The sequence below is a fragment of the Lytechinus pictus genome, chromosome 4 (genome assembly GCF_037042905.1).
Source record: "Lytechinus pictus isolate F3 Inbred chromosome 4, Lp3.0, whole genome shotgun sequence".
Lineage (NCBI taxonomy): Eukaryota > Metazoa > Echinodermata > Echinoidea > Temnopleuroida > Toxopneustidae > Lytechinus > Lytechinus pictus.
This window is the reverse complement of record NC_087248.1, coordinates 16008036-16031219: the sequence shown is the minus strand read 5'-3', so window position 1 is coordinate 16031219 and position 23184 is coordinate 16008036. Positions and strand designations below refer to the sequence as shown.

At 36.5% G+C, this 23184-nt stretch overlaps 1 protein-coding gene across 4 annotated transcripts in view; it reads left to right on the top strand.

Annotated features, from left to right (window-relative positions):
• The window catches only part of LOC129258937 (cilia- and flagella-associated protein 47-like), a 61212-nt gene that overhangs the window by 23243 nt on the left and 14785 nt on the right, over positions 1-23184 (top strand). Inside the window, exons 25-41 of one of the 4 annotated variants that reach the window (XM_064098494.1) lie at positions 731-1005; positions 1624-1873; positions 2447-2491; positions 3611-3841; positions 4206-4431; positions 4594-4786; positions 5973-6002; positions 8405-8502; positions 8958-9074; positions 10094-10228; positions 10704-10967; positions 11513-11786; positions 12376-12633; positions 13152-13616; positions 14101-14306; positions 15741-15884; positions 18516-18634. In XM_064098494.1, coding sequence (XP_063954564.1) covers positions 731-1005; positions 1624-1873; positions 2447-2491; positions 3611-3841; positions 4206-4431; positions 4594-4786; positions 5973-6002; positions 8405-8502; positions 8958-9074; positions 10094-10228; positions 10704-10967; positions 11513-11786; positions 12376-12633; positions 13152-13616; positions 14101-14306; positions 15741-15884; positions 18516-18634 — 3330 coding nt within the window. The remainder of the gene's footprint in view (positions 1-730; positions 1006-1623; positions 1874-2446; positions 2492-3610; positions 3842-4205; positions 4432-4593; positions 4787-5972; positions 6003-8404; positions 8503-8957; positions 9075-10093; positions 10229-10703; positions 10968-11512; positions 11787-12375; positions 12634-13151; positions 13617-14100; positions 14307-15740; positions 15885-18515; positions 18635-23184) is intronic. The other 3 variants (XM_064098496.1, XM_064098495.1, XM_064098497.1) reach the window with 3 other exon arrangements.

The window sequence follows — 23184 nt, the reverse complement described above, 5'->3', positions numbered from 1 at the left end:
CAGCAGCAGCATCAATCTGATTTTGTCCCCATTAAGCAGCAGTGGCCAAATTCAGCTCACACTCTCCACTTGCTTCTTCTGTGTCTCCTCTCCTCCATTCCTACCTTCTCAAGCCCCCCACCTCAAACTCAAAAGCCATTCTTACAGGGGGAGTGAACTGTGTGTGGTCTCTCATTGACTGTGTGTTATAAATACATATTCTTAGAATATACATTTTCAGATACCTACTATATACTTCAGAGAATTAATTGACGAATAATTGTATTTGTATAGAGAAAATGAAATGTTTTGAGAGGAAAAGTAATTGTTTTGCTACTTGGTAACATAATTATTGAGGTATAAATGTATTGAGTAGTTAATTAGCATGTTATCATTCAAGTGGGTCTATTTTACTAAACTACACTAGCATTATGGGTCAGGAAACTGGCCAGGTATGAGTAGTTGAGGACTCGAGATGGCGTTATCGGTTCGTATCTGCTTTAAAACATGCCTGTCATCCCTCTTCAGCACATGCCCATTACAATAGACCCTTGTGATTGGGAAGGGGATAGCGATCAAGGTCAGTAGTATTTCTAGTTTCATTTGATATGAGAAAGTGAAGTCACGTCCAGCTGATGACCGACCTTTTTACCTTTATTATATTCTTGAATAAGATGAAAAGAATTAAACTCGATGCTGATGTTTTACAGTTTCCTTTTCGTAACGTTCAACCCTTCTTTCTGTCTCCTAGATTCTCCATTCCTGTGACAGCCACGGCAGACAACTGCCTCCTGGTGGCTTACCCGTTCGTTGCCAAGCACCGGACCGACTTCCAGATCGTCACCGAGCAGGGGCACAGTCTTCGGGCTCACAAGACCGCCTCCAGGGATTCTCTCAATCAAATGGGTGAAGCCATGATCATGCCTGTAGAGTCGCCCAGTAGACCGTCGACACACACCAGTACCAGTACGAGCTCAAGGTTTGGCGCCACCACTTCGACTTACGAAGAGACTGACAGTGTGACAGGTAAAGCTCAAGTTGCTTGTGTAATGTTCTGCAACTGTGTGAATGATGTGTGGCATGCTGTGGGAGCCATTGCCTCTGAATGTTTTTGAAAGATACAGAAATTTTCATCTTCATGGTCATCATCATTCTTGTATTTCTGTCAGTTCTTGTGTCTGTAGGAGTTGTTTGCAAAGATTCAAGTCTGACTAAAAACTGTACTTATTTTACTATTTGCCTGTTTCACATCAAGGTATTATTCAAATCATGGTCAGAGGGCACATGCTACTGCGCAATCAGTGATACATGTTACATGTTAGATATCATTGCACTTAAGCATGCCTAGTCAGACTTAACCCTTGTGAAACACTGCCATGTCTGTTATGTAATGTAATTATTGAAGATCTTACTTTGACTCCTTCCTTAAAAAAAAACTAATAATTCAACTTATTAAATGTTAGATTATTTCCATCTTTCTTTGAGACCTATTTTACTTAATAGACTGGTACAAAACTGAAGCATACATTGTCTCCACATTGCTCTCTTAAACTGAAATATAACCCTCATGGCTATGAGTAAAAAAAAAATGCATGTATCTTTTTGTGTTGCTATCCAAGTTTGTTTATTTAATATCCATTATAGAATCAACTTACCGCAGCACGCCTCGAGATGGAGCTGTCAACAGGGTCAACTACAGCAGCTCGGCTCCAGCCTATGACGACTCCCGTATGGGCCTAGCCTCCCGCTCTCTTGGCTCTGCAGCGTTCCCCAACGAGGATTCCGAAGAGGGCATCTTCCATTCGGAGGTTCTGATGGCGGTACAGCGTTGGATCACACTCCATGGTTGGTCAGGGGGACCTTTCCCAGTGTCCATGCCAGAAGGACTCAGGAGGTATGTCTTTGACAAGATTTGCTCCTGCGACAATTGCTCCGGGCTTAATGTAGGGTTAGGGTTGCAATTGGGTTTTATGTAAGGTTTAGGGTAGAGTCTGAAACCCAGGGTTGAAGTTGGTCATTCGATGGGTGTGTAGAGTTTAGAGCGGAGCAATTGTCACCTGAGCAAATTTCATGGAACCCTTGGAGGATGGGTACATGTATATACTTTCAAAATCAGAATTGTTAATGAATTTAAATCAACTATTGCCATATTTAACGGCTACCTTTAAGAGATTTATCGTTCATTTGTTCCTCTATGAAAATGACTCCATTTGAATGCATTTAACCAAGACAACTAACTTTACTAGAAAGTAACTCTTAATTATGAAAAACTTGAATAGAAAGTGTTAATTTGTTTAAAGAGCCGGATTTTGATGGTATGCTTGGGATGTTATACTTTGTGGACCAGGATTTGCTGAAGGAGAAATCTATGCTGTAAAATAATACTTATTGTACAAACATGCATATGTGTATATGGTTAGAAAAAATATTTACAAACTATGCTTGTATTGCAATCGTTGCTCTCAAGAAATTTTCGGAAAGCAGATTCTAAGGACAAGAAGAAATTTGGAAGGTACAGTAAGGCTGTTATTCTCAGTATTGCTTGAAAATGGTCAAATGTGATGTGCGTGTATTGTCCTGTCGAATGTGAGTTGAAACTGCAGTGTAAGAGAAAACAAGTCATGCTCTCTGTAAGTAATGCTGTGATGCTTACATCAAAATGTCAGTTAGTATGCCACCGAAATTTGTAATCAAAGTGAGTTTTTCAGAAAAACTGTTATGGATCATATGCAGTTTGCATGGTGCTTTTAGGTTTTCAATAATTTTATTACTGAAAGTTAGATATTCAGTTTCCTTCAAAATTGTTTGATTTACATTGAATGTCATTTTATTAAGATTTTAAACTCAAATATGTTGTTAGCTAGTGGTTTGCAGTTGAAACATGAACAGGTTTATATGTGTATTTTGAATTAGTGTGAGTCGGGAAATTTATTATGTGGTACTTAAATGTAAATGTAAATGTATGTACGTCATGCAGCACATGCTTTTGTCTTAATAACGGAAGGCAGTTTGCTTTTATCGTGTAATAGAGGTTTAATGATTGGAATATGTATGGATTATTAATAGAAGTTGGATTACCATTAAGGTTACTGTCCTGTGGTGTGAATTAAAGTGTTTTTGATGAAGACATTTGGCAGTTGTTTGTAAAAGATATTCTAAGAAATAGTTGTCAACCTTGGGAATGATTGAAAGATTGAATCAAAGAGCCACTGAGCCAACAGTGATAATGTACTAGGGGATGCTTCACATCTGAAGGATTTGAGTGTGACTTAGAGTTGCACTTAAATTTTAGTTTTGTGCAGTATATAATACATCACTGAATTGGTCAGGGGCCCTTTGCAGAAAGAGTTGCGTTTAAACGCAAGTCAAAATATCAAGCGCAAGTCCCAAATGCACTCTTTTGAAAATCAAGTTGTGTACGATTTTTGGAGTTTCGTTTGATTGCAGCTCTTTCTGCAACGGGACCCTGATCATGGGCACACTACCGCGCATGGATCAATCAGACTAGGCGTTAAATGAAATGTGTGCACGTTGGTGTTGAAGCATGAACTCTGCGTAAAAGACCCCTCCCCTGTCTGTTCAGATTCATAATAATATTTACATCTGTTGTTTCTTTGCTGTGAATTTGTAGTGGTGTCTCCAAGGGGTCGGCAGCGGAAGCAGCCAGGGACAAGTCAAGCCAGAGCTCACCAGCCTCCAACAACCAGAAGAGAAGCTACACCAAGACCATCTATGACCTGATGGCACATCTGAGTGGACGATTGGTTCCTGGTATCCCTATCAACCAGGCCTTACCGGCGGACCCTACGGAGAGGGTTCTTCAGCTTCACTGGCAGCATTCTACTCTACTTACATTCCTCAGGTACGCTCACACTTTCATGTAACGGCATAATTTCTTAACTCTAAATTACGATTATAGGTATCGTGGTTATAATCTTGTATGGTTATCCTGATAGACAAAAGGTATGATTGTGAAACACTGTCTATGGTGTAATGGTCGGTTGATTCTTTTGACCATCAATCAAGTTTCTGATGGTTTTCAAGGCCTTGTATTTTGCATGTGTCTCTGTTTTCTAGTTCCTATGAAAATTGTTGATGTTCTCAAGTTGTCATGACTTACGTAGTTCAGAAAGGATGGAGCAAATTGGAGGTCAGATCTACAAAACTGATGATTATTTTATGGAATTGCCATAATCTTTATCTCGAACTCTCTCTTGGTGTCTCAGGAGTCAAGGAGCCGGTGTGGCCGGGATCAAACCGGAGTACCTGTTTGAGCCCCAGGATTACCAACGATGGATGAAGCTGCAAGAACAGGTCAGGGAGAAGAAGAAAGCCATGCAGGAAGGCAAATCAACCGTCGCTATCACCATAGAAGAAGAGCCACTGGATGAACCCCTCTTCGAGTCGGTCTCCAAGAGAGCCTGGACGGACCTTCTTCTGCAGACTATCAAGGTATGGGGATTAACCCTTCTTCCAATCTTCCATTTGAAATCTCTTACATATTTTATATTACAATGCATGTAAATGGATTCCTATTTGAATATTGCTTTTTGTTATATTACACTGATCTTGAGTGCCTTTACAAATAGAAGTTCATCCAAATCTTTCTTCCAGGTCTTGGTGTTGGCAAGGATCACACCTCGTCAGTTCCGCACCCTCCCCTGCCCTGGCCACGTGAGCCTTCCGTCTATCAACCATAATCCTCTGTGTAGTAACATTTACTCTGTAGGAGAGCGCATCCTTCTCTCCTGGCTTAACCATCATTATGAACATCAGAGACAAAAGATATGGAACAACAGCGATAAAGGTAAGAGTGTTGGTTAGGATTTCTCACAAGGAACCTAAAATTATTAACTCATAATCTTTGCTTTGCTAACTGAATATTTGAAATATTTGACTATTATCAGCAAATAGAATTTGTTTCATATTCAATTTCACAAACATGGTATTACTTTTTCGTTCATGTACAAGATGATTGATTTCTAATTATCATTTTTGCAAGGTAAAATCAAACAATGCATACATGTTGATACAAGGCTATTTGCTCGATGGTTTTGAAAAACCTGTAAATTGGATCGCCCAAGCATTATGTATGTTGTTATACTGCTTTTACTGGCGTTTATCCAAGCGGTGAACCTATTGTTCAGGAGGGTGAACTATTGTTTCATCCCCCCAATTGAATATTATGACGTTATGGATTTACGCCCATAATATGCTTGGAAAAAATGCATTTGTCTCTCTTATCATAAAATATCAATATGAGAATACAGATTTTTTTATATCTCTTTGCTACAATTGTAAAATTATAAACGAAATTGAAGGAAACTTTCAAGATCTTTTTCTCTTAAGCTTAGTGAAATTATCTTTTCATGTTTTCCACTAAAATTTCATCAGCATGGATCTTACATACTCGAGTATAAAGACTATTTTGCATGACATTTTCTTCTCATAGTGACGTTTGTTCTTACATTTTTCTCTCATTGATTCTATAAACCATTTGTAGCCTTTCTGACGTATGAAGTACGAAAAGAGTCTAGAATTAGTACTCTTTACCGTAACATTTACTTCTCTTAATGATGATTGTTCTTATATTTTCTCTCATTGATTCTATAAACCATTTTTTAGCTTTTCTGACGTATGAAGTACGAAAAGAGTCTAGTATTAGTACTCTTTACCGTAACATTTATTTCTTTTAATGACGTTTGTTCTCATATTTTTTCTTTCATTGATTCTATAAACCATTTTTTAGCTTTTCTGACGTATGAAGTACGAAAAGAGTCTAGAATTAGTACTCTTTTCCGTAACATTTACTTCTCTTAATGACGTTTGTCCTTATATTTTCTCTTATTGATTCTATAAACCATTTGTAGCCTTTCTGACATATGAAGTACGAAAAGAGTCTAGTATCAGTACTCTTTACCGTAACATTTATTTCTCTTAATGATGTTTGTTCTTATATTTTCTTTCATTGAATTTATAAACCATTTTTTTAGCTTTTCTGACGTTATACAATCCTCCTCCAGGTATTTGCATGATTCAGATAATTATTAAAAAATATACCTCCTGTTTTCTGAGTAACCCAGTCACCCAACCTGAGCTTTGAATCCTGAATCTATTTTAATATCTGCATAAACCTCTGTTCCCCCTTTTTTTTTTTTTTTTTTTTTTTTTTGTTCCCCAAGGTTATGGTTGGCTTGGCATGTAACTTGGATCCTCTCCCCAATAGGGCTGTCACCCTTGACATTTTAGCAAGCATATACCAAAGTACATATAGCAAGCTGTCTTTTCTTATTGTTGTTTTTCATCAAATTCTATCTTTTATATCAAAAATTCAATTTTATATATATCAAGAAATTAAATTCTTGTGACCAAGAATCATTTTCTTGATATTAATTTTGTGTTGTTAACAAATGGCCATCCGTGATATCAAAGAATGGGATTGAATGTAAAGTGGCTTGCCAAATGTACATTGACATAGGCTTGCTTATGTGTGATAGGTCCTTTGGTACCTTAACAAAATTTTGCTGTCACTTTTAGCACAAGAATATCCCACGGAGCCTCTTCCGTCCATTCCTCCATCTTTTGCGTTGATAAATTAATGTGAGAATTCTTGATAGCTTAGCCAGTGTGCTATCCCTCGTGCAATAAGAAATCGTGGATGTGATTTTTGTAAAGGTGCCTCTCCTACCTCCATCCAAAAGTACTAACTAACCCTGGGGCGACCATAACCCAAAATCCTGTAGTCATGCATAGAGAATTTTATTTTTATTTAATGTTATACTCTTACACGACCAATGCTAAATATTTCATTATTATCATTATTATTTTCCTGCTTTTATGAAATATACTTTTGGCTACAAAAGTTGTTTTTTTCGTGTAGACTATGATATGGTAATGGTGAAACTTAACATGATCTGTGGTAAATTTTATTAGGTGTTATAAATGGTTTCAGTCATGTCTAATGGGCTTTTAACACTTTACTCATATAATAATCAAACCAAGGAAATATTGAGGATTTCAGTTTTATTATTGTCTATCTGCTTGAATATAATTATTAGATTTTAATTTTCCTGGATCTATTTAGTACTATTAATACTATTTACTAGAATATAACATGGGTACTGTACTAGCATTAATATGGTGATGGTATGCTATTTCATCAAATTAGAAAAAAAATTGAATAGTTGTGTTCTCTATAGAAATACTGACATTATGATTTAACAAGTGATTAGAAAAATATAGAGAAAATTGATAGTAAAAAGAAGAAAAGGGAGAGATAGTCTGATAATATATTCTGGTACAACTAATGGTTGAATTCTTCAGTATTCTTCACCTTCGCATGTAGGCTTGAGTTGAAAAAAATAGTAATCATGATTATGATTTTATCCATATATTGTAGAGCACAGAAACTACTAGCTTGTAAAGGGCCTTATATGCTCATCTGCACATTATGATGCATGATATGTGTAATATGATCCTAAGATAAATGATGAGAATCGATTAAGATTATGCCTATATTTGCTATTTGATCCAATATGCTTTATTTATTTTTTATGTAAGTGTTCATTTATATGACAAAAGAAAATATTACCCTTGAAGTCCTAATGTCAACCTCCTGCATCTTATTTGTATTCAATATTGTTTGATAATTTGTATTTTTTTTTAAAGAAGAAATGCACCACTTGTTTTATTTAGCATGAAAGCCTTCAAATGAAATTCTGCTTGCAAGCTTTGAAATATGCCTGCATATTTATATTTTTATGGTGATAAAAATCCATTTTTATTTAATACTATTTCAAATATTCTTTGTATTAATCAGCAAAAAAATATTTTTTTGTATATTTTATACTAGCACAGAATAGGCAAGTTATTGTTTTGAAAAAAAAAGTTACATTGAGCCATAGATGTGCAATTTATTGCCATATACAATGAAGCATTATATTTCTTATTTTTAAGACTCCATTCTTGGAGAACATGACAAATTCATTTTCTGTAACAATCAAGTTGTAAAAGCATGCAGCATTCATTTGAGAAAAAAAGTATAAAACCTTCCCTGGTCATTCACATTACGTATTAATTCTTTAAAGTTACCAGTCATTTATTAATAATTTTACTTTCAAGACTAGCTGATGTTGACTCACAATGCTACTTTAAACATGCCAACTGTTAAGTGGTATCGATAAAAGTAATAATCCGGTTATTTATAAGGCACATAGCTTTTAAGTGCTTACAGACTTCTTACCTAGGACTTCAAATTCAATCAGTCTTGCCTGCATGTGATATATTTTTCCTTTCGACTCTACCTGTTCTGATATTGAACAAAAAGATGCATCAGGATTTTACAAGAGCAACTGGTCATATTTGGATAAGTGCTACTGCTTTTCTGGTGTCAAATTCTTATTGATTTATGTATGTTTGTTTTCAGGTGGAGTGCCCCCATCTCGCTGGGTAGTCAACTTTGATTATGATCTTTTGGATGGCCTAGTCTTAGCTGCAGTTCTTGCTGCACATGTCCCATTCCTGGTATGTATCATTCTTGATCAAATATTTCTCTATGAGTATGATCCAAATCATATGAATCCTGAATCTAAATGATAGGAACTCTTGATTTCATGATATGATCTTTGCGAAATAAACAAGTACATTTGACCTTTCCCCCTATATATATGGAATCTTTGTGAAATTAATGTCTATTATTTTAAATCGTATGAAAGGTTGTAATGCTATCAAATAATCATGGTTTGAGCAGTTTAAGATGTGAAGTAAGAATGGATGAAAATGGCTGTTGAATGTACAAAAAGGTGGGTTATTTTATGAGATCACCCATGTGGCAATTACATACCTGTATAGTACAGAATCTTTCAGTTTATTCTTGTCTATAGTCAGACTTTTCTGTTTCAATTCTGCCTATATTCCTCAATCCAATGGAGGCTCATCTAAATTCCATTTGACATGCTTGTCCTGTCTTTCACCTCCAGATTAAGACCCATCTTCAAGGAATGTACACCCATCCTTCAACAGCAGAACAGTGTCTTCATAATGCTCTCAAGGTCGTCACCGCCTTCCGGTTTATTGGTCTGGATTATGACATTCAGGTATAACAACAACAATAACAATAATAATAGTTAACAGTTTTTGTCTAGCTCATATCTCACAATGATTATAACGTCTCTGTGCTTCCAAAGGACTTGGATATTATAACCCCTGCTTTAGCTTGGCGGCCGTAACAGCCCACACACATTTCAAGGAATTCATTCCTACCATTTACCCATTTACCTCACCAGGGTTGAGTGCAGCATGATGTGATCAATTTCTTGCTGAAGGAAATTACCCCATGGCCGGGATTTGAACCCATGACCATCTGTTTTGAAGTCCAGAGACTAATCCACTGGGCCACAACTCTTGGTATTGATGTCAACCATGAATCAGTATTGTGAATTTAGGTTGATTGTATCTTTATGCATTGTTACCACCTCTTGATCTGGTATACTTGTGTATTCTCTACCGGTATACTTGATTTAGCTATTCATCAAGCAGTATTTGTAATTTGGATGTCCTCTTAAGGCCCTATCACATCCTTCCATGCAATTCCTTGCGTGTGACTTTTGGGTGACTATTTTGCTACCTGTAGGTCGTCCGCATCGACAGTATCTAGCTTGAAGTTGCCCGCAAGAGCTCATGCAAGTCTGATTTGCCCAAAGATAGGATTTGAACATGCTCAAAACTTTGTTGCGGGTGATTGCTGGCAACTCATTCGCAAGGCTCGATGGAGGAATGAAGGGGCCTAGCCTTCAGAAAAAAAGGGTCGCAAAATCTATCAATCCTTATTCAACCAAAGTTGTAATTTCAAGAAAAAAATGTAAAATTCTTATTTTATATGAATCTGTTCCGTGATATGTCTGTTTAGAATGAATCTCATTTATCTGCACCCAGAACTGAATAAATCATTCAAGATTTAAATTAATGCATACCTGCCTTGCTCATTATATCCATACCATTTATCAAAATCATGTGACAAAAATATTTGCTTCACAGCTAGGTACATATATCTGTATTGTAATATCAGGAGAATTATGTCTAATATTGAACCTATTGTTTTCTGTCCTACCCACAGGCCATTGATATCACCGATCCTAACCCAATCTCACTGATGCTACTCTGCCAGCATCTCTATCAGAGATTACCTCAGTATATGCCTAAGACTGCTGTAGAATTCACAACCTCCTTACATTCATCGGTTACAAGACAGGTGGGTAATAGCTGTAACAAGTTCAAAGGTCATTGGATCATGAACTCTCAATCTTTCATGTATTGTATTTTATTGCCCTGGTAGCTGTGTGCAAACTGTAGATCTAATGTGATATGGTCCAAAATTATGAGAATCTTTTATTTGTCTGAGGGTCTTAAGGTCTGTGTATAGCCAGCCAAAACAAAATTTATTTGGATCAAAATTGCAAAAGAGATCAAGTCAGTAATCCATTTATTTTCTATCTCGTCCATCTGTGACATTGAACATTTTTTTCATTGGCGTATAGTAATAGAAACTTAAAACCAAACTAAATTATTCCTCAGGAAAAGTGGCAATACCCTTCATAATAAACCCTTGGGGTATCAATATTCCTTTGTCACTTAATACATACATGTATGCCTTTAAATTTGAAAAAAATATGAAAATGTTGGTCTGTGACAAACTGATCACATTCTAAACCTCAACCTTTCCTCAGGTACGACTGACGAACCCCAGCAGCAAGCCTCTGATCTACCATGCCATGGTGGCTGGCCGCGATGCCAGGGACTTCAACCTCCCCCGAGGTAGTCAGGTCCAGATACAACCTAAAGGCAAGCAGGATCTTCCAGTCATCTTCACCAGTCGATTCCTGCGTCCTGCTGAAGCTGTCCTGGTCCTGGTTGGTAGGAGGGTCGGTGCTGCCTGTGGAACTACTCTAGTCTTCAATCTCAGGACTACTATTGATAATATCACACCTACGGTATGATTATTCAACTTTCTGTTGACATTTGTATTGTTTTATAGCTTATGATAAGGCACTCGACTTCTCATAAATTTAGTTTAAACACCATACAAGCAAGTATGATTATTATATTACTCATTAATATTGATGTGAATGTGTTCCTCATGCAGAGACAGAATGTGAATTTAATGCCTTTATTTTCTTTTGGGAATGATTAATGAACTGGGATCTTGATTCTTTATGACTTTATTATGCCTTTCTTTTGGAAATAGTTTTGTGTTAAAATGCTCCCTTGAATAAGAGTGCCAGCAAATATAACTGTACAAAACTAAAGCATCACATCAGACCATTGAAAAGAAGAGGCAACAAATAAAAAGATGGTGATGGTGGTGGTGGTGTTGTTGTTGTTGGTGGTGGATTGATGTCATGTTCTCAGTTGATAAATGTACCTTTGATTAAAGTTCTAACATTAATTTAAACTTTGCATAGTCTGTGTTGATCATTGTAGTTTGATATGTACTCTTTTCTATTCTAATTATTTGAATTTGTGTTTGCTTTTCTAGGCCACCATAAAGTGTGAGTCTCCATGCTTTGAGCTACAGAAGGTTGATGTTGCCATAGTCAACCCTTTCAATGAGGCTGGTGAGTTCCGCATTGTCCTGGTGGAGGCCAAGACACCCTTCCCTGGCAGCGACCCCAAGCAGAAGGGCCTCTTGAAGAACACCAAAGGCACCGTCAAGAAAGTCAGGTCCAAGACGGATCATGGTCAGAAGAAGGAGAGGACACCGACACCACCCAAGGTTGAAGAGCATAGCATCGACCGGGATATGTTTGAACGTAAGCAACCAAGAAATTGATTGACCAGCACTTCAGTCAATCAGTCATTCAAATGTCCTAAGTAGCAATTCCCTTCATAGTGCTTAGCATATCTCTGATATTTTTTTGTATTCTTGGTATTCTTCAGGCGTATGAAGCAGTGTTGCTGTGATTCTTCCACTGCACTGATTTTAAATTCACAACAATGGGGCCCATATTCTGAACTCTGGTTGGAGCTAAGCCAAGGCCTGACTGTTTGTTTCTTTACTCTGGAATTATTTCTCAAACCTTCATAGGGAAGAACTCTATTGTAGTTTCAATTCCACTTAGTTTTGAGTAATTTAAGTACCAAATATGTTGATTAAATGATCATGTACTTGTACATTAGTGCCATGTTTGGCTACCCTTAATAACAAACCAAAGATTTAAAAACTGTTCAACTTTAGCCTGAGCTCTGAATAAGACCTAAGGTTTTTGTCATACATGTAGCTGTTTTGTCTTTGACATCAAGCTTCATAGGGAACGCTGAAATCTCTGTAGATTGTAGGGGTTTATTGGAGAGAAGTTAGAAAGTCAAACTTACGAAGTAATTGACTTTTTTCTATTCCAGAGGATACCAGCGACACCGCTGGGTCCTTTTACTGCCCTGACCAAACCATCAAGCTCGACGGCAACGGACCTGGGATCGTAACCGTTGACTTCTTACCATTCTACACTGGGAAGCGTCAGTGCTCTGTGCTGTTCATCAGTGAGTCCGTGGGAGAGTTCCTCTACTCGGTGGAGGCTACCGCTACCCTGCCTCTCCCCTCGCACCTCCCCTTCGTGCCTACCAAACACAGTGTCCGGATCAGCAGCGCCGCAGCAGCAGGTGGGTCAAATGAATACACTATTAAGCAAGGTATCCTTTCAAAGCATATACTGTAAATTTTAGGTATGTCCACTTACCTGAATGTCAGTTCTTGTAGTATATGAATTCAATCTGCATACACCATTCTTGTTCCCATTTTAGGACAGCAACTGAATGATATTAGATAGTGTTTATTCGGAGGGGGGGGTAGTAAGTGCTGAAGGATTCTCAGATTTGAAATGACTGATTCAAAGTGATTGTATTATCAGATAGTTTCTATATTATCTTTTATAATGAAACCTGTATATTTTGACCACTCAAGAAAGACAAAAAAAATTAGTCTTTATGAACAGCTGGTCTATATGGACAGGTTCCTATAATTACTGTGTTAAGAGAATAAACGACTCAAGGGACACCAAATTTGTGGTTTTCCTCAAGCAGGTGGTCAACAAAACACGTTTGATTGTATAATTTTCTTGAAGAGGTTTTCTAGTAGACGTCTGCTGATGGGAATGTTCCTTTTGATCTTGTCCTTACAGGTAGCGGCAGAGGCCTGTACGGAGGAGACGATCGTATCATATACTGGCGTTGCGACAGTAACTCTATCCTTAACGAGGAACTGATGGTGCCTATCACCAACTCAGCCCGAGAGAGAGCGCTGGTCATCGCAGCCCAGCAGCGCATGACTGACACCGAGATCCGCCGACGTCAGATGACTCACACGCTAGCCTGTGGCTCGGTCACCGCTGCCATTGCTGCCTTGGGACTCTCTGACGATCATGTGATCAACGCCAACCAATCAACTGTCTCCTTCAATACAAAGCTAGAGAAGAAAGATGCTGAAGGCACTCGTTTTACCGTGGAAGTCAACTCCAAGTTCTTTGAGGTACAGCATCATTTCTTTGTGCCATCACCGCTCTCCAAGAAACCCAAATCAGCGGAGGATATTGTCAAGAATGGTCACAGGTTTGAACGGTCACCTGCTGGACTTGTTGGTAATTCAGGTGAGAAAGCAATACCTTTGCTGGTCATTTAATAGTTTTTCTCTCCTTGATTAATGTTGAAAAATTCTAGTGTTTTGTTATAATGTTCAAATTGGTAGAAAATTGTTCATCTTTGAATACTTAAAGGTGATTACTTCAAACTTATTATTTAAATTGTACTTCAGTAGCTATGCCTTCTTTCATTTTATATCAGATTGTTTGCAGTCACTAAACTTTCCTAGAAATATTTCCTAGTTCCAGTGTTCAATTTTCAGTTTTGATATTGTTGCCAATGTTTACATAATGTATTTTACTGCGCTCAATGCTTTTATGTTTTTTGTCTTAACCAATAAAACAGAATAATAATGGCTATTTATATAGCATGCAGGTCCACCATTCAGTATCCTGAACATAATATATTATGATCTCTGTAAACCAATATTTATGAACTGATTAATTGACTTCTCAACAAAGTTACTAACCAAATATCTCTTTTGTCTTATAGGTGTGATTATAGATGATGGTGTTGTACCCCTACCAATCCGGTTTGCACCCAAGGGGGCTGGTCATTACCCATGCCGTGTGGTATTAAGATCCCCTAATGATATCAGGGTATACCAGATAGAGTGTACCGTCAACCCTGAAGGGACCGTAGCTCAGATTGAATTCACTGCTCCCGTTCATCAGTCTGTATCGCAAAACATCCCAGTGGTAAGTTTCAGACAAAAAATGCAATATTTTTCAATTACATTTTCATTTTCTTTCTTTTATCAATACCAAAGTGTGTTTATTATCCATGTGTGTCAAAACATTAAGATTAAGCTAAAAACTTACCTCTAAACTTATTTTATCAATGATGATTTTATTTATTATTTGTTATGTTTTGCTCCCCCCTTCACTTGTGCGCCTTGAGCATCTCTTACGAGATAGATATGGCGCCTAATAAATTGCATTTATTATTGTTATTATTAATATTATTATATTCTGATAATTAATTGGTTGTCATTGGAGGCATCCACTCTTTATGTTTCTTCTTCTGAATCTGCTGTTGACTACATATTCCGTACTCTCTTTTTGGTTTCGATTTCAACTTTGTTGAATGATTTATCATCCAGCTATGATATTGTTCAAAGGTAGCTTCTTTTAAGGAGAGATGGTTTGATTCTATATTGAATGACTTGTCTGTATATTGTAGATAGACAAAACAACAAGTGATGCCCATTTAAATGTTCTTTTTTTTTCCCTGTATTAATTCTGTATTTAATAGATAAAAGGAGAAAATATAGAAAATTTCATATATGATATATGACTGGTAAAAAGGGAAAACTTTTCAGTCGGAGGGTAGTCGACCATACAACAAACTCCCTCAGTGTGCTATCGAGACAAACACTCCCATTCAAAATCAGATTGTCCCAATTTGGTTTCTCATGGGCGCCACACTCATCATCAAATACTTGCCATCACACATTTGTCATCATCATGGTGAAGTCGTACATGTGTACCATTTTGATTGTATATTTTACTGAGTTTATCAAAGAAAGAAAATGCTGTAGAAAAGACGATGTATCTTTCATAAATGCAGTATAACATTTTAATCATACAGTCTGCAGATATTTTTTTTTATTCTTGTTTCCATGATAATGGAATCAGATAGATGTAACTGCAGAGCTGCAAATTATTAAGAAAAAGTCATAATTATTATGATTTTCCTGTCAAATTATGCCATTATGCTTTTGACCTTAATTATTACTCTTTTGAGGGCAAATAAGTATGTTAACATGTAATACTATGTAGTAATACATTAGGCAGTGGTGAACTCATCTCAAGGTGGCCAATAATCATTGTCATTGTTCGCATGATCATATATCTTTGTCTACATCACTCTGAATGTTATCATCATATGCTTACATACTGACACAAAAGAGAGAGTGATTCTGAATCTGAGCCTTAAAAGAAAGAGGATTCATTTCTTTTTAAGGAATCTATTCATTATATGACCTCTTGAAAAAAATCATAATACTTCATGATGCATATGAAATTGTGATTTTTATGTCAAAATTATGACTTTTGAGCTTCTGGCTTACTACTTTGTACTCTTAAAGTTTGGCAGATCATTTTCTAGATATATATTTCTTCCTTTACCAGGTAAATCAAACAAGTGTTGACTGGCCTCTTAAGATCAGTATTGATGGTGTAGGGTTTCATGGACCTCCGTTCCTACTTGCTAAAGCTATGCAGATCACCTACTATCCACTCATGTTTAGGCCTACATTTGAGTCCTTCATAACGGTGAGACATCCTCTTCCATTTTTTATATCATTTTTGATCATTTTCATATCTTTCAACTGAAATTTGTGGGTATTTTGGTTATTTTTATTCCCATCTGGAAGGAAAAAAATATAGGATATCACTGTTAATGATAATGATAATAATATGGTCCATTTACCGGTATATAGTGCAATATACTCTACTGTGCTTGATATTTGGTATCATATTATTACTCCAGCTGTAGCTGAGCCGCCATATAGGCGCTAAAGCATTCAAGGAATAAATCCTACCGGGTACCCATTCACCTCACCTGGTTGAGTGCAGCACAGTGTGGGTAAATTTTTGGCTGAAAGAAACCACGCCATGGCTGGGATTCGAACCCACGTCTCTCTGATTGAAAGAAGAGAGTCGTAACCACTAGACCACAACGCCCCACTGTTCATAAAAATGAAATGCAATTAACAATATTTCATGCAATTTGTTTTACAGTGTTTTTCACCAATTTTTTTAAAGTCCTGAAGGCTACTGATTAAGAGACTTATAAGGGGGTGTTGCAAGAAAATATTTGCAATCAATCGCAAATATTCTGTTGCAATTTTACAGTTGATTGATCACTTTTAACTTTAGCAAGCAGATTGCAATCAATTGCAACTTTGCAATTAATTGCACAGCATGTACATGATTTCAGGAACAAATATAGACTTGCAATTGATAGCAAGTTTCTTGCATTACCCCATTAGAGTGTAGATTACTGCCCCAATAATTTGCAGAAATAGTATATTTGTAGAACATAATCCCTTAATGCAAAAGAAAGAAATACAAATATTTGAACATTCATGTATGATATTTATCTATTTGATTAAATGACTCAATGACCTGCCTCTTCAAAATTATTTTGTTATTTGTACATATTAATCTTCAAAATTATTTTGTTATTTGTACATATTAATCCTTCCATTGAGCATTTTGGTGATTACAAAGTGCTTCACAACTTGCTCCACTAGATAAGCATACATACATATATCACGAAAATGCATAGTTATTGTGGTGAACAAACTATCAACACTTATTGTATGGTTTTATTGAAGTTTCAAGGCTAGATGAAATCATTGAACTATGTTATTCATCCCACTTTTCCTCAAATATCACTGTAATTGTAACTTTCTTATGCTAACAATGTACTTCTTTTAGAAAAGAGGTGGCAGAGTAAAATTTCTGGCTTCGGTCATATACAGAGTAAGATAATATATCACTGTAACGTGGCATGTTAGAATGTAGATGATAGTAATATTAGTGAAAAATGCACTTGGATCTTGTCATCTGTCAACTTCGTTAATCATTTCTGAGTTATTATGAATAGCCAATTGCCCGTATTCTGAAGTCGGGTGTCACTTAAACTCAGGTTTAAAGTTGTGGTTTAAGTATGGATAGCCAATTGTTACATAAATCACTAACAGTAGAGATATTATATTTCAGCTCATTTGGCTCTCAAATCATTCTTCACCATCAATGAATCAGGAAAGAGCACAGTAAACATAAGAAACATACATCTTAATAAAAATTTCGACACTTTTGGCTTCCCATAATTTTAGTACAGAGTTAGACCATGGTCTAAGTTAAACCTGACTTCAGAATACGGGCCAATGGGTGGTATTCTGAAAATTAACACTGCCCTGTTTTCCATAGCATACATATAGATCTTACTCTTATGTACATGAGAACACTTGTTAAAGAGCAATGAATCTGCATTACAAATTTACACCTTCCATTACCACTTTTGTTCACACATCACAAATATGTAGTTATATCACATTTTTTATCCGTACATGCATGATCTGTAGTTGTTTGAATCGCTTGTAATAATGTAATATTGAATGGGTTTAGAGGGAAACTTTAATTTTCAGTTGTAGATTACCCACAATGCTGTTCCACCAATTCCATCACAGGGATATTCTGCATGGATTTGTAATTATTGTTTGATGTAGACATATTTTCCATTGTCATTTATATGCATGTAGTTGTATATTTTTGCTCACTTGTTAATGACATGTGGTCACACAAGAACTAAAAAGTATGGATATATGTTTGACTTATGTATGCATGTTACCTAGTATTGAAGAAACATAGTAAAAAAATAAACTACCGGTAATCCAACAAAAACTCCCATCTGATTATAAAATGCATTCCAAATGGGGTCCATTGATCAAAATGCCTCCGAAATTTTAAAAGTTCTGTGTTTGGAACAACTGATTGCACTGTCTTTATCAATGGTAAGTTTAATGCAAAAAAAATATATATATACTTCTTAAGAGCATTAGACAGCAAAAACTACTGTAACTATTCTAGATGATTGGAAGATTTCATATAAATAATCGATGATTGATCGTGACACATCACTTGTACAACTGATTCGGTGTCCAAACTTTGTTCTGTTTTGAGTATCATTCAAATTACTATGCCATTCTTAATAGAAATAGATTAATGATAAAAATAAAAAATGCAAGACAGGGTTAGAAAATACTTCAGTCAATATAATACTTGAGATGATAATTCAGGTGATGAAAGGATGAAATACATTTGCATGCATGTATGTATATCATTATGAGTGAATGGTTCTGTTTCCTTTTTCTCATGTTTGTCTGTGATTTACAGGGTAAGATGATGATGCTGAATACTGATGATGGTACAGAACATCACTTCAGTCTCCAAGGAGAAGGACAAAAACCTCTAGCTCTGGATCATGTAGAGGTGGAATGTGAAGCTAGACAAAAGTAAGTTCCTCATTGATTCCACATGATTATCATCATCACCGTCATTAACCGCAACATTATTATCATCATCATCATTATCATCATCATCATTTTCATCATCACAATCATCATCATTACCATCATCACTATCATCATCATCATCACTGTCATCAACAGCAACATCATCATTCATCATCATCATTACAATCATCATCACTGTCATCATCAACAGCAGGATCATCATCCATCAGCATCATCTCATCATCATCATCACTATCATCATTACCATCATCACTATCATCATCATCATCTCATCATCATCATCATCATCACTATCATCATTACCATCATCACTATCATCATCATCATCTCATCATCATCATCATCACTATCATCATTACCATCATCACTATCATCATCATCATCTCATCATCATCATCACTATCATCATTACCATCATCACTATCATCATCATCATCTCATCATCATCATCACTATCATCATTACCATCATCACTATCATCACCATCATCACTGTCATCAACAGCAGGATCATCATCCATCAGCATCATCTCATCATCATCATCACTATCATCATTACCATCATCACTATCATCATCATCATCTCATCATCATCATCACTATCATCATTACCATCATCACTATCATCATCATCATCTCATCATCATCATCATCATCACTATCATCATTACCATCATCACTATCATCATCATCATCTCATCATCATCATCATCACTATCATCATTACCATCATCACTATCATCATCATCATCTCATCATCATCATCACTATCATCATTACCATCATCACTATCATCATCATCATCTCATCATCATCATCACTATCATCATTACCATCATCACTATCATCACCATCATCACTGTCATCAACAGCAGGATCATCATCCATCAGCATCATCTCATCATCATCATCACTATCATCATTACCATCATCACTATCATCATCATCATCTCATCATCATCATCACTATCATCATTACCATCATCACTATCATCATCATCATCTCATCATCATCATCACTATCATCATTACCATCATCACTATCATCATCATCATCTCATCATCATCATCACTATCATCATTACCATCATCACTATCATCATCATCATCTCATCATCATCATCACTATCATCATTACCATCATCACTATCATCATCATCATCTCATCATCATCATCACTATCATCATTACCATCATCACTATCATCATCATCATCTCATCATCATCATCACTATCATCATTACCATCATCACTATCATCATCATCATCATCTCATCATCATCATCACTATCATCATCATTACCATCATCATTGTTATCATCATCATCATCACCATCATCACCATCATCACCATCATCCAATGGTGTCGATCCGTGATGTCATACTATTCAAGTGGTGGGATGAAACAATATCACCCCCCCCCCCCCTGAACAATAGATTCACAACACAAATCGACACCCATACCGCCATCATCATTATCATCTTCATTGCTATCATTATCATCAGCAGCAGCAGCAGCTCCGCCACCATCATCATCTTCATCCATGGGCGGAAATCCCAGGGGGGACAGGGGGGACGTGTCCCCCCTACTCAAAATAGTAGGGGGGACACAATATCAAATGTCCCCCCTACTATTTTTGGTCTTTTATGATGGTAAGAAATACATCATTCTAAATCGAAATAAAACATGTATTTTGGGACGAGATATGACCTTACTTTGGCGATGATAAATTTTTCTTTGCTTGTCAAATTTTCCCGCCCCTTGTCCCCATAGGCGGATCCAGGGGCCGAGGGGCCCGCCCCCCCCCCCCCCCTCTTGGCGGAGCAAAAAACGAAAAAAAGGTAAGAAAGAAGGAAAAAAGGAGGGAAAAGAGAGGAGAAAAAGAAGAGAAGGACGACGAGTGCATAAAATAAGATGAGGGGAAGACTTGGAAAATAAAAATAATCTTTCGTGCCACTATATAAAATTTTCGCTCGCGCTTCGCGCTCGCATTGCCTGTTAGGTGATTTACATATCTTGTTCAATATGGAGTTCGAATATCAAGTTTGGAAGTCAATATACAAAACATATTTCACTTTGGAAATCGAACTTTCATTATTTTGTGTAATTTACAAATTGGTTTTTAAAAAGTGCTCTGTAAAAACGTCAGTGTTATGGTCTGAATGTTAACATTTGCTGCTTGCGCTGCGCGCTCTCGCAAATTTTGATTTATCAGGTACCTATTATTTTCGTGTATTCCATAACGTTTTTAAAATATCCCTTTTCAGGTCTGATTGTCAAGACATATCAGCTAGCGCGCTGCACGCTCGCATTTTTTGGCGAGTTATATAAATGTTTCAATATTGATTATACAACAAACTACTTAAAATCCCCTTTTCATGATATATTAATATATTAACTGATGCATCCTATTCATAATCACAAAAGTGAAATGTCCAATTTTTATGCCATGATATCATCAGATTTCGCGCCCTCATAAGGCATTAATAAATATGATATTAATTTAATAACTAAATTGTCCCTTTTGTTTCATCTCGCGCTTAGCAATAGGAATAGGAAGATAATCATCATTTTCATATGATGACATGTCGTAAGAATGTCCCGGTCCTATGTCAAAACTCAAAGTAATAATAATATCAGCTCTTTTTTATAAAGTGCGATCCATATCCACCTTACAATTTTTCTACAAAGGGCTTGAAATATAAAGCTGAAATTGACTCTTTTTTCAGATCAGAATATCAAAGTTTCATGATTTTCATGATTAAAGTTGTATTTAGAATGCCTAGATTCTAGGTCTAAATATGAAACACGCTCGCGCATGTTTTTTCAGATACTCAACTTGTTCTCTAATTTAAAACATTATCCATTTTCAGATCACAATATCAAAAATTTTCTGCTCGCGCTTTGTGCTCGCATTATTATTGTAGGAAGACCCCATATTACTCATCCTTTTGATGATTTACAAAACATGAACAGATTGGCCCATTTTTAGGTCTAAATCTCGAAAAAAAATCTGCTCGCGCTTCGCGCACGCATCAATCGTTAAATTATATAGCTACCCTGTTCACGATTACAAAAACTGATTAAAATTTTCCAGTCTTTCTTCAGAAAGTTCAAAAATTTTCAGCTCGCGCTTCGCAATCGCATTTTTTGATTGTTGAAATAAATTATGTTAACGCCTTCATGGCTAAATGCAAGCAGTCCTTAACAGGTACCTTTTCAACAGGTACCAGTTCAAAACGTATATAAAAATTTTCTGCTCGCGGTTTGCGCTCGCATTAATTGTTTACTTATATACCTATTCTGTTTGAGTTACAAAAAGTGCTTAGAATTTCCATTCTTTAGGTGGAATGTAAAAAAAAATTCAGCTCACGCTTCGCGCTCGCATAATTTGATTGTTAAATGCTACTTTAACAGGTATCTTTTCCATCAGTTCATTTCTGCTCGCGCTTTGCGTTCGTAGTAATTATTAAGTTGCATACACATCTTTTTCAGGATAACAAACATTGCCCAGAATCAGTTCAAATTTTAGGAAAAAATACATAAAACTTCCAAAAAAATTAGCTCGCGCTTCGCGCTCGCATCATATAAATGAGGATTATGATATTATATATTAATTTAAAAGAATAAAGCTAAGAAGTGACTAATGAGGACTACCCCTTCAAAGAAACAAACAAAAATCATCTTCGAGCTGCCGATCGGGGAAAATAATTATGGCTGAAACAAATTTCCGCCCCCTCCCCTATTGGCGAAGGCTGGATCCGCCCCTGTGTCCCCCCTACCTTTTGGGAGAGATTTCCGCCCCTGTCTTCATCACTATCATCGTTATTGTTACCATCTTCATCATCATCATCTTCTTCATCAACATTATCATCATCATCGTTACCATCTTCATCATCATCATCCTCTTTGTCACTATTATCATCATCATCACTGTACAGATGGGTGGTTGGTAGAGCCATTGCAAATGTTGGGGCTGGAAATGAAGTGTACAGTACCTCTGCAAACTGACTCATCCTCATGAGACTTCATTGGCTCTCATTTTAGTCTTTGAATAAAGACACATTTTCTGAATATTAAGTGGGGAACTGATTGTCTATGGCAATGGCATGTGGTAATGAATCACCAAACCTGGTAACAACCTCGCCTGACCTAGCAACAGTCATGAGCCATGTATTCATCTTTATCTCAAAGGTATGCATGGCATGTGAAATTATCTAGCTATTATGTCATTGTCTGACCTAGCAATAATCATGAATCAGGCATTCATCGAGGTTTAGTGTCCCACTATTGTAAGACAAATTCCTGAAGGCGATTCACATATGTTGCATTTTTTGAAGGCTTAATGTTAGAATACCTTTTGTGAACTGGTCATTATGAATGCAAGTCTAGTTTGATGGAATGGATTTCTGATTTGTATTGATGAATGCGTGATAAAAGATTATCTCCTCTCTGCCTATTGGATGATTGCACTCGAGTCTATTATTAAACATCATGTTTATGCATGAGATTTTGGAAGTTAAAACCAT